The sequence below is a fragment of the Euleptes europaea genome, chromosome 3, assembly GCF_029931775.1.
Source record: "Euleptes europaea isolate rEulEur1 chromosome 3, rEulEur1.hap1, whole genome shotgun sequence".
Taxonomy (NCBI): domain Eukaryota; kingdom Metazoa; phylum Chordata; class Lepidosauria; order Squamata; family Sphaerodactylidae; genus Euleptes; species Euleptes europaea.
In genome coordinates this window covers 49,486,273-49,499,395 of record NC_079314.1, presented here as the reverse complement: position 1 = coordinate 49,499,395, position 13,123 = coordinate 49,486,273, and the positions used below count along the sequence as shown (strand labels likewise).

Genomic DNA, 13,123 nt, shown 5'->3' with positions numbered 1-13,123 from the left:
TCCTCTTGCCTATGGGCTGCTTTTGCCACACACAGAGAAAGACACAGCTTTCTTTACACTCAATAGACACATGACTAGGACATTTCAGCAGAGTTGGTTTTTCTTTCACCGCTGACCTTCTGGAAGATGAACCAGACAACTAGGCCACCAGAACAACAGCCAGATATAAAGGTCGTTTCAATGGGATCCCATATAGGAAAAGAGTATGTTCCTGTGATCAAGTCTGTTGAGGATCTATCCCACATCACATTCCAATGTCAAAGATATGAAGATGAGCATAACCGATTTTTGCAGACCATATTATCCCGCTTCCCAGGAAGGTCAGATGAGGAGAAATTAGTCATATTATTGAAAGACAGAGACAAATACTCTACTTTCCAAATGGCAAGATTTGCTGCCGCCATTACGAAGCATAAAAAGATGATGGGGCATGCTGACCATATCTCTGACCCATAATTGCTCTACTCTGGGTCACTTGTCATCTTTTATTTGTTTCTGGATTGTATGGTCTTTCCTTCCTATTATTAGATACATATTTTAATGATGATTTTGTATTTGCATTTTAATATTTTATGGGAACTGTTTAGTTCTCTAAATTATGTTAAATTATGTTACTATTTTTAATGTTATTGATTTTATTTTGGTGGAATTTTCATCTTATTCTGTATATTGCTATGGCTTTCTTTTTGCTAATGCAATAAAGACTTGATGATGCTGAAATAAAAATACACAGGAACAGCCAGATATGAGTGTTTCCTGTTACCACTATCATTTATTTTCTATTCAGATTAACTATAATAATGATATTGAAGAATGGTTTATTTTTGGTTCAGGTTGTGAATAGCTTGCAATAGAGCTTGCATTTGAGCAGATGAGTTGAATTCACTCTTAAACAGAAAATAGTAACCTCAGAGTGAATTAGCATACCATTATATTAAGTGTGTGTGTATGTTATATTAAGAACATTTCTATGCTACCTCTCCAGGAAACCTGCTAGAAACAGGTATAATTTATATTGTACTTCAAAATGTGAAAACCTAAGTAAGTCTCCCACAAAAAAAAAAATCTAATTTCAAAAATTACAAATGCTAAAGAAACAGTAAATTTGGACTTATTGGAAATTGCTGCCTTTTTCCCAAATATCTGGTAATTTTTACAACCAAATTACATATAATTGTAACCTTGAAGACTAGAAATATAGGTTTTCATTTGCAGATTTCAAGACTTAACAGATTGCACATAAACGTCATAAGCAGCGAGAACACATGCACACATAAGAACAAGCAGCAGTCCTGTGCTGATCACTCTTGCAACAATTAACTAGTTAGTTTCTGTTTAGTTAGCTGTTTGTAACTGTGGCTGTAATGACACAGAACACCATAGCTGCAACTGAGTTTCCAGTTCACCTCCCACTGACTTCTCTGCAGTAGTCCCTTGACCACAGGAACATAAATCTCAAACAATGTAAATCTCATCCAGAAGCAGCACATAGACAGGCATTCAATGAAAAAGAATGCCATTTTACATCACAGCATGAATTACTATTTAATTAACGATATTTGGAAACCCATCCTTCTCACTGCACAACGGGAGCCTAAGACAGGGTCTACTACCGATAAACACTACGCATAAAGTTTTGTTTTTGAAGTGTATCAGTCCGTCTGTTAACTTTTTGGTTTTTTGACCAGTGAACATTTTGTGTATATCAGAAGAGCAGCAATGTTAGACTAACTGCAAACACCACAAAGTCTTGCGACACCTTAAAGACTAACGCATTTATAGCAGTGCAAGATTTACTAGGTACACTTTTCCAGATACATGACATATTAGCTTCAGTTGTCAAATATATGTCAGATAGGGTTTCTGACAGCTCCATCCCCAAACAAGATGGGTTCCCTGCGAACAAGATGGAGTTCTCCGTGCACTCCTTCCCCCCCCCCTTTTGCACATGAGCTCCGGCCAGGGATTTACAATTGTATTGGGACCTGTCCGTGTAAATCTCCGATCTGATATTGGGTCCCGCGCACAAAGCCGAGAGCTCGGCCATTTCCTCCATTGATTGCTCACAACTGTTTCTGTTTCTATTTTACTTAAGTCGTTACCGGCAGGAAACGACTACATTGTCTCTTTGTTCCTGTAACCCTATTGTATCAACCCTATATATGTATCCATAACCCCCCAGTCATGTATTCCAGCCTTGCTCATCTCTTTACTGAAATCACTGACTTTCGGAATAAATCCTTGAATTGCTGCTCTGTCTGGATTTGAATTCTATTGCCTGAAACGCCGTGCATTTGCTGAAGTCTGACAATATAGCTGTACAACTCAATCAGCACAGGCAAGATATGTATGTTTGCCAACTGATGGTAATGCTTTAATTAGTTTTAAGTCTTAATTAAACTATAGGTACACTGAATAAAACTTGATATCATACTTAATAATGATATTTTTTATTGATAAAAATTAAATTGTAAGTCCCTGCCATTTCCCCCTCCCCGTCCGGAGTCCTTGTCTGGAGGCCTGGTCTACAGCCATAAAAGCCTATGGGTAGACCTGGCCTCCGGCTGAGTCCCATTGGGAGGCCAGGTCTACCCATTGGCTTTCTTGGCAGTAGACCTGGCCTCCGGAGGCCCATAGAAGCCAGTTGGTAGACCTGGCCTCTGAAGGGGGACTTTTTCCCCTCCTCGCAGTCCAGGTCTACCGACAAGAAAGCCAGTGGGTAGACATGGCCTCTGAGGAGAGAAAAAAATAAGTAAGGCATCCATAAAATTAAATCATGACAATGACTGACAAACACTGTACATTTTCCCCATCTGCATCCTCAAAACTCTGCAGGGGGGCTTATTGTTGAGTTGTGCATCTGAGTGGCAAATCCAAGGCAAAACCTCCCATTCACAAATGGCCAATAACCCCCATGTAGAGTTTTGAGACTCTGGATGGGGAAAATGTGCATCTGAGTGGCAAATCCAATGCAAAACCTCCCATTCATAAATGGCCAATAACCCACATGCAGAGTTTTGAGAATCTGGATGGGGGAAATGTGCATCTGAGTGGAAAATCCACGACCTCCTCCTCCTCGCCGCCTGGGCTCCTTCCTACCTTCTCTCAAGACCCGACCCAGGACTGTCCCGGGCAGACACTGACGGGCCCCGCGCCCCACTTACCTCCGATCCCGGGGAACAGGCGGCGCAGCGCGGCGGGAGAGCAGCGTGGACGGAGCCAAGCCGCGATGCTGGGCCGAGCAGGGAGGGGCGAGCGACGGGGCCCCCGACAGCCATCCCCGACAGGAGGGCGGGCCGGAAAGGCATTCTCCCGGCCAGCATGCCGGGGCTGAGAGGCGAGGCCAGGAGTGACTCGGGGCAGGGCAACGCCCCAGCGGGCCGGCGTGCAGACGCCGACAGCTCCAGCACCAGGCGGCCCTTACAACAAGGGAGAGGGGAGCCAAAGCGGGGCGGCCTAGAGGAGGCCCCGGGGGGAGGTAGCTCTTGGGCCGGCCGGCTGGCGGGAAGACGGGCCCGGACGGACACCAGATGGCCCCTCGACCAGACCACCCGCCGGAGAGGAAAGGGGCAGGGCTGGAAATCAGGAGGGCCCTTGGAAGTTCGGGGAAGGTAGAAGGGGCAGGAAGCGCTTCAAACCCCCGCCGGCCAGCTGGGTGGGACTGGAAAGAGCCACACTCAAGGGCTCAAAGAGCTGCATGCAGCTCGGGAGCCGCACTTTTGCGACCTGTGGGTCAGGCTAAGGAGACACCTGATCTGGAGGCAGGAAGAAGGCATAACGTTTCAGTGGAATATGGGATGCTGAGATAGGTGGAGTCTTCCTCTCCACCTCCTAAATCTGAGTAAGTAGCCTGCTCTACATTGAAGTGTACAGAAGAGTATTTGCTCAGTTGCCAACACCATCCCAACCTGGAATGAACCAAAAATCAGGAGCTATCGTTTTCTACCACTGATAACTCTCTGAATGTTTATTGGTGTGTGTGTGTGTGTGTGTGTGTGGTGGTGGGTGATTGATGGGCAAAGGTCCTGTCCATTTGTCTCGGCGACCTATTTCCTGAATGCCCATTTGGTGTGTGTGCAGAGCAGCTAACAGCCAAACAGAGCCTATAGGTGGCTGAAGAAGCCAGATGGGAGGGGGAGTGAGAATAAAAAAGCTGTTACACTATCAGTTCAGAAATAGTCCGAGCCTTCAGAGAATGAATCTGGAAGGACCCTGTCTCGGAGTCTGCCTTGAGTGTGGGCAGGCTAAAATAGAGAATGTTATCATATAGGGTTTGTGATTACAGAGTGCTAAAGAAGCTAAGCAGGGCTGTCCCTGGTTAGTACTTGGATGGGAGACCACCAAGGAATACCAGGGCTGTTATGCAGAGGAAGGCAATGGCAAACCACCTCTGTAAATCTCTTGCCTTGAAAACCCTACTGGGTTGCCACAATTTGGATGTGATTTAACAGCGCTTTACACACTCAGGCTAACAGTGAATGCTTCAGGAAGAGACTGTAGCTATCTCAGAGTTCAGTTTCTGTGGGAAACTAGCTTACAATTTGGAGTTCACAGGTAAGCCTAATGGAACTGCATATGATAATGGAGTATTGGTATTGGATGAGGGGGCTATAAGGATGCCAAATTCAGAACAGGAAGGATGTTTCTGGAAAAGGAGTAGGCAACTCAAGCACGTGTGCCGAAGGTGGTACACCAAACAATTTTCTTGGCACCCAGGGCTAAATCTCTGGACCAAGTAACAGAGACACTGGCAGCACTGCTGGGTCAAGCAGCATTGAAGACGGCAACAGCTATGGCTTATGCCAGTCATTGTCTCCCTTCCTGTACAGCCACCAGCCGGGTCTAAAGGGAATCCTTGAGATGCTACCAGAGTTTCAGAGGCTTGGCTTACTCCAAGCATATCTGGCTAGGTACTACACTCCCCCCATTTTGTTTCCTGGCATACCAACATCTTCATAGGAAGGCAATACCTTTTGGGGGCGAACAGGCTGCCTACCCCCCACTCTAGAAGGTTGATAACCGCAGGCTTAAGGCATCATAGACAAAACTGTTCACAATGAATAATGAAAAATGGACACACCTTGTAGCATGAAGCATTTTTAGGGTTTATTTAAATAAAAATTATAATTTATACCAAGACCCCTTCCCCCCGATTTTTTTTTAAACAAACAAGATTCTCTTAAAAAATGTACAGGGCAAATTTTTTTCATACAGTACAAGTCTCTTGATGAACAAAAGTTACGCTTCTAATGAACTATTTACAACTTCAAAATATAGACTCAAACTTCAGACATAAAAATTATTTCACATCCATCAGTGATTAGTAGCAGAAATAAAACATCTGCCAAAAATGTACATCCTTCGTTATAAACTACCAGGTTTGTTTGCTTTAAGGGTTTGCAATGGTTATACTTCCATCTTCTGCACAGCTTTGGTCTGCAGAAATCATGAACTTGCTTTGCTGGCTTTGTGTGTGTGGGTATATGATGTTGCTACGTTACTCACCAATAATCGAATCTTGCCTCACAAAAATAAAAGGGTACTGACACATAACATAACTTTCGTATCTGGAAATTTAAAGGGGAAACCATTACATGTGATCAGTTTTCATCTTCCTTTATTGCTGAGAAAGGATCTCAAACTTGACCACTTCACTTCCAGAAAAGAAGTTATCCAATTAAATACAAAGAATTCACCAATTAGCCACAGGTGTTATCAGAATAACACATATACACAGCAAATATAAGAAAAAAGTGTGTGTGTTTCTTTAAAAAATGCTGTTGAAAAATAACACTTCACAATTAATTAGCACTACTGAACTTACATTCAATAGCACCATACTGCAAATTCCATTTTAGGAGATGAATTCATACTCTACATAAGAATGGTTATATACATTTCAAGATATAAGAAATAAAAAACAGAGAGGTCCTCAAGCTATTTTTGGAGCACTGGAATTAAGGGCATATCATACAACAGAAATTACTTTTGCGGCAGTACTTCACACAACATAAAGTTGAACTTTGCAAAAAAAATGTGCAGTTAGATGTGTCATTTGCTCTTTAAAGATCCTGCTCATTTCCTCGATACTGGAACGAATTATCACTGCATTTCAGTTTGCCACACATTTATTACATCAACAATTTTGTTTTAATGTTTGCATTATTCTAACAAACCTGTATTAGTAATATCAAAGTGGAGAGGGAGAATTAAACCAACAGGTATCCTAGAATCTTATCTTTAGTGATATTACTAACCTTCTGAAAATACAAGCAGTTATGTGTTGTGGCGCTGTCATCATATCAGAGCTGGAAAGGATTTCAAGGAACCATGTTCTAGAACAATATTTTAGTTGGCTGATAAGGGAGGAGGTAATATGTGCTGTTACCTGATTTATACCAGAACCAGTATTCTTATGATCAGAGTGACCGTAAAAAGTACATTTGAAAAAATGATACAAAAATAAGAAAAAAAACTGTTCACTCTGTAAAAATATAATCAGTTTTTCAAAAAGAGAGAACCTCATGAACACCCAAGGGATCTTCCCCCCTCCAAAACCAATAAATGAACAAAGAAACTCAATGTGCAACGATCCTGATTTGTGTTATACAGAACATTAAGTTAACTTAATGCTTCTTTAGCCACAAAGTACTACCTTATCTGCTGGGTTGATGTTCAAAAAAAATATTTTTTAAAAGGCAGAGTCAGGCTTATTCGCTACTGTCCCAAATACTTTTACCCAATTTATTTGAAAACGTATATAAATCAGAGGTTATATTATTTTAAAAAAAAAAGTTGTATTGCCTAGGTTACAGAAACTTATACATTTGCTACTGAGGGAACTTATTTCATCGATATGGTCAGTGTTTTACCAAAGTTGCAGATTCTGATGAACAATTCAGAAGTGATCGATCATGTTTAGACAAGAGATTATCTCAGGACATGGAAGTCCATGTATCTTGTTTTATCTGGCCAAGGGCTGCAAATAAACTATCTAATTTTTTTTTTCAAGGTTACTTTACCCACATACTTATTCTTTATTTTTTCAAGAACATAAACCACGTGGGGCACTGCCAGGAACCAAAAGTACATGGAAACCAATTTTTCTACATATGAATTCTTCAAACAAGGTTAAATGGATGGTTAACTAGACATTACATGTTTTTTATTTTACCAATTTGGGGATAGGGCCATTTAGAGAGGGAAAGTGGTCAATGTTTCCCTAACTGTTAATTCTCCACTTAAATTCCACTTCCAACACCTGTCTCCCCTGTAACTTCCAGCAGTATGTTTATCTTAGCAAGCAAACATAAACCTCCCCCCGCCCCTCCCCCCCCAGGGGTGTAAACTAGAAGTGGGTGAACTGCACAGGGAAAATGGCAGTGGGAATGATTTATGCACTCTTGCTACTTCTCTACCCAAAGTTGTCAATTAAAAAAACCCAACGGCTGCTGAGGCTCCATCACACACACTGAAGAATGACACGTTGTTAGCTACCAAAATGCTGGACTCTGATTTCTTGATTAATGACTTCCACATATAAAGTTTGTTACAGTAGAAAGAAGAGTAAAAGCTGGCAAGAAGCTCCAGTAACAAGTAAATGAAAGAACTGACATGTCTGCGTATCAGGTATATCATGGAAATAAGAAAGAAGAGGGAAAGATAAACACAGACATTCTAGTAGTGCTAGTTGGACATAGAAACCTGAACTCAAGAAGCCTTATTAAATGTAATACTGTGAATTTCGTGATCAGATCTTCCAAGCACCTTTTTAAGGGAAAACAATTTGGATCGAGCCACAGTGCAAGGGAACAGATGTTTAACCATTCAGCTTCTACTTTGTTTCACCAATCAAAACTACCACAGAATGGCTGTGTTTAGCTCTGGATGGGGGGGGGGGAGCCCAGAAAACCAGTTAAACTTCTTCTTCTCCCTACATTAGAGCCTCAGTCCAAAACCAGGGTCTCATACCTCTGCTGTTTGCCTTTTAAAAATACTGGGAAGGTCTGATTATCGAATTCCCAGGTCTTGTGCAGGTGACTCTCTAGGCGAGCCCTTGGTACATTGAATATACAAGTTTTCATGACTTTACAATATTTGCAGTACTGAATTTAAAGGGGAAAACCCCATTTCAGTAAAACCTGTGAAGACAAGGGAGTCATACTGTTCTGTGTTATCTAAATAGGTCCTTAAAATAAAGGTTTGCAAAGAAAACTGCCCCAAATGATGCTTCCTACTGAAGCAGTAACCTCATTTGTTACATTAGAAAAGTGACCTTATTATGGGGTGCACAAGGTGAGGGGAGGGGAAGGAACATACCCTGCTCTCACTCTAAGAAGTAATTCCTTCTCACAAACCTCCCACCAAGAAGTGATCCTAAATATTCCAGAAGTACAGCGGGCCTGACATATCTAGAGGCCAAAGATGACCACATTTAAGATTTGAAAGCTGTCCCTCTCAGAAGTACCACAGAATTTGCCATGCTAGAAACCCAGCCAGCAGGAAGGACATCTTTGCCCTGTCCAGAGAGATATCCTTTGAAAAAGTACAGTAGTTAGTAAGAAAGTTTGTCTGAAGCGCAACTACTGATATTCATACCTTCAACTAGTATTTATATATTGATTAGCAAAAGAATGACCTTCAAAAGCACATTAACTTGTTTTACAATGTCAGGCTGTAATCCTGTTATCCCAGTTATGTGCACATGGAGACCACAACTTGACTTGTACACATACAGCTGAGTGCAGGACTGCCAGCAGAGGAAGAACAAAATGTACCATCACATCCTGGGATTCCAGAGCTGGACAAAGCATCTCCCTTGGTCTGTCCTCCACTACTTGTGCCAATATCTCCCCAAGCTTCTTTTATTTAATGCCAGTAAATAAACATTAAAAGTGCTTAATGTGCAAGGCGAAGAGTGATGATAGCACTTTCTTTTTTCTATTTTTTTTTTTTACAAAAGCTTTAAAAAACAAAAAAAATGAAGGCATATATAAAATACGTTTGTGTAATGCAATGAGGGAAATTATTGCAGAATTGATGAAGGGCATTCCACCTTTTCCCCCACAATCAAGAGAGTAAACTGAATTTTAAAAAAGGAAGTCCCCCCTGAAGAACCAGTTGTGGTGATGTACTAGCTTTCGCTGGAGGATGCTGCAGAAGTTATCTTCATATACTGGCTGAAAATGGTCTCAAAAGCTTCGTCTCTGTGTACCATGGCACCAAACACTAAAGGCTTTGAAAGACAAAAAACAGGAACATTAGCAGCCACAAAACTGTAGAGATTCCTTCAGCTTCAGTAGGATGTCATATGTACAGCATGGTGCCAATATGAAAAGCCTCCTAACTTGTGCCCCCAAGTGACCACACCTCTCTGACAATCACTGAAGACAGACCTACTGTGATTTTGTATTAAAACTCATAATTCCAATCATTAAATGCAACTATTAAAATAAGAAAATTAGGGTTTTTTAAATACTTTCCATATCTACAGATTATTAGAACAGTATTGACGTTTCTCAAACTGCACACACATACAACAACAAAAGAAAAGGAGATACAAATTAAAAACATACTCCAGTTATTTCAAACCCATCAATACAAATTCCTTTATAATGTGGCAGATTTCAGCACCAACATAAATGCAAGGGTAATAGGAAAAAAGGCTAGAAAAAAAGTCACGAATATTTTCAGGAAATGTCACACTCCGCTCCAGGGGTTCTCTGAAGGAGCCTGCGGCTAATCTGGAGAGCTGCCTTCATTTTTCCGATGTGCAGGCTGGCCACTCCCCATTTCTCACTTAGTTCTCTAATCCAGAAGATGGAAATTGCACACAGTGTCAAGATCAATGTCTTTAACTATTCCTGAAATTTGAATTTCTACACACCTTTATCAAGACTATAAAAAGCTATCGTTTCACATGACAAAAATGTTAACATTCATTTCTTCTGATCTTGCATTTTGTAAATAGGCGCTGCTTGTTGCAAACAGTAAAGAACAGCCTTTCTTCAACAACTTAAATATGTACTTTGAAGCTGCCTATGTGGCAGACTCTGCAGGAGTGGCTGTGGAATCTGAATTCCAGAATTCCATTCATATACCTGTTATCACTGTATAACTCTAGAAGCTGCTGCATTAAGTATGGTTCCAGAGTACATACTACAGCACACAGTTCAACAGGACAGTGCCCTGAAGTTTCAAGTAACTTGTTACACAGCCAAAATCTATGATGGAAGTCACAGAGCAGACACTGCCAATTTTCCTTCAAGTCAAGTAGCTGTGCACAGATGACAAGATAGTAGCAATCTATGTTCTCGTCTATTATGGGAACAATTAACCAGGATGCACTACAATTAAGCTTCTAAAATTAAGGTCTAGCTATAATTAAAGTGTTCCAAAAACAAAAGCAGACACCATTAATATTTCTGAGAGAAAGTCATAGTCAAAACAATCAGGTTTAATAACGCAGACCAGGCCTTTCTGTTTGCTTACTTACTTTCTGTGTAGATGGTGTTGAGACTGCAATACCCATCCCAGATCCTGGGAGAACTGAAAGGACTTTGTACTAAAAACAAAGGGGAAAAAGGAAACAAAGACTTATTTATATACTGAGACATTAGATGTGTGAAGGTGATGCCTAAAAACTCAAGTCTGTCCAGATCTGAAGTTGGAAAAAATATCACTCTGTCAGGGTAAAATCATTTTAGCAGTCAGGATAGTTAGGAAAATGGTATGGTAGAATCTACAAAGGCCAGAGAAATATATTCTGGGCATCAGCTAAGGCTGAGGTGATTACTCAGAAGTATTCATAAAAATTACTAAGAATTTGCTCTCCCTCAATCCCCATGTCCACCTGCAAGTGTGAACTTCCATCCATCTCCTACTGACCCTCCCTATGGCAGATAGCCCATCTGTGATCTTTTGACATGCTAGCAGCAATAACAGAATGCCTGTAAAAATATGTCCTTCTTAGAAAAATTTGGCATTTGTTTCTATTGTGGTGAGACCTAGGTTCTTTGATAGAGTGACTAGTGGGACATACGAAACAAAAGGTTGATTAGATCATCTATACTGAGCGTTCATAACTACAGATTCTCCCCCACTGCTAAAAAAAAATGCAGAATGGTAGGTGCTGTGGAATGCCAAAGACTCTATGAATTCATCTAGATATTCTTCAATAAGCAAGGTATAGCACTATAAAACCCACGGGCATGGTGATACATTCTGCCAGCAGCCAAGATTTCATTTGAACTGCCACAAAGTACAATAATATATTCCATCAACCACCGCCTCTCAGAGCTTGTTTATCTAAACTCTCAAAATATATCCTAAGGTCAGTTAGAGTTCTATAATAATGGGAAGAGGTCCTTTGTTCCAGCCATGGTTAAGAACTTTTCTTTTTTTAAACTCCACCGAATACAATGAGAGAGTGCACCCAGCTCTCCTGGTGAATCAATAAGATTTACAAGTGCTTCATGTGGCAAGGCCAGATCCATTTGTGCTACCAAAACTTAAAAATGGTCATTAGCCAGCACACACCTTTTAAGAGAAAGACTTAACCATGCAATGGTAGCAATTCTTCTTCCCTCCAACCTAGGAAGAATTAAAAGCACGATAATAAAGAAACCATAAGATCATGGACGTACCTTTTGAATATCTGTTATATCTGAGAGTTTTATAACCTTATTTCTTTTAGAGGAACCGGATTTGGAGCTTTCAAAACATAAGTAACTGAAGACAAGGAAAGAAGGGATATAAGTCATGTGACTAAACAAAACCCAAATTATTTAACTCCCTCTTCATTAACCGAGTTTTCATTTCTCAATACTAGAAAGAGTTCTACAATGTCTGAAAAATTAAACTTCCGACTTGATCATAAACTCAAATGTTTTTACATCAGGTTGAACATTTAAGTTCTTAAATATTTTATGTGCTACACTGAAATTACAACAAACATAATGTGTTTAGAGTATGCATGCTCACACACATAAAATACAATAGAAGCTGGCCATCTTAAAATTCCTCTCCAAAAAAAAACCACAGGAAAACTATTCGGCGGGGGTGGGGTGGGGGTTGAACTTCAGACATGAACAAAGTTCCTTCACCATTAAATACTACAATGCATTTAAGTTTTGTTAAAAACAATGGCTTGGAATTCTGCTGTTGTTACGTTAAAAATCAGGACTCGGCCCAAATTATGTGTGGGCTCAGGGCACTGCAGAATCTTCATCTTTACAAAAAAACGAGTTACTCCTTTTTGTGATTTTCATCTTACTGGTATTATTACTAGGAAGAGGTGAGGCCCCACTGCAGCACGTTCAGACTGCATTCAGGAGCTACCATTGAAACCGAAACTCTGTTGTGAGTTTCATCGCAGGCCTAATCAGCTGCACCTTCAGCTCCCTTTCACCCCTTCAAAGCATCATTCTTCCTAGTAATGTGGCTCCCTGATACAGCACTGATTCAGAGTGAGCGCAATACTCTGGGAGCAGGTGCCATCCTTCCTATGAATCAGTTTTGCCTGCCTTTTTTCCTCATAATTATGTAGTCAAATCTATTCAGCTTCATTAGGGAAAAAAGAGAGCAATTTTTCAACCAGGTGACAAAGAGTTAATCCTGTGGGTTATAGTTTCAGGAAAACTGTACACATACACGCATACCCTGAAAGGCCACTTTTTGTGCCAAAACTAATTGCTGGAGAATACTGGACTTAGTCCTATTAAATGGTTTAGTTTACATGTGGTCCAAGTTGTAAAACCTCCAGGCTCTGAAATCTGCTAATTAAGGATACAGAGACATTTATTCTAAAGGTGCCACAGGAATTTGCCAAGACCGAGTCCTGAAGCAGGCTGTGCCACTTTGAAGGAAGGCAGGAGTAATCCATCCGCTACCAGTTCCTTTTTCTCGCTAAACCTTTCCTTATTTTAGCATTCTCTCCATCTGAACTACAGCTGTATTTTGGAATCTTCTTTATGAGCCATTCAGTCCAATTTTGTTGTTCCTTTTGGTGGTAAATTATTTCATTTACTATGTATTAAATTTAAATTTGTGCTCTTTAAGCAATATGAGGTGTTTACAAAATTCACACACACCCCCAAAAAAACCCACACAGTCCGAACTCATT

At 40.6% G+C, this 13,123-nt stretch overlaps 1 protein-coding gene across 2 annotated transcripts in view; it reads right to left on the bottom strand.

The window, feature by feature from the left end:
* Nucleotides 1-9,026: 9,026 nt before the first annotated feature.
* Nucleotides 9,027-13,123, bottom strand: part of GRAMD4 (GRAM domain containing 4) — an 84,704-nt gene continuing 80,607 nt past the window's right edge. For both annotated transcript variants that reach the window (XM_056846789.1, XM_056846788.1), the window contains 3 exons: nucleotides 11,646-11,730; nucleotides 10,496-10,564; nucleotides 9,027-9,235 (listed from right to left, as the gene is read on the bottom strand). In XM_056846789.1, the coding sequence (XP_056702767.1) occupies nucleotides 9,134-9,235; nucleotides 10,496-10,564; nucleotides 11,646-11,730 (256 nt within the window). In that variant the 3' untranslated portion in view covers nucleotides 9,027-9,133. The remainder of the gene's footprint in view (nucleotides 9,236-10,495; nucleotides 10,565-11,645; nucleotides 11,731-13,123) is intronic.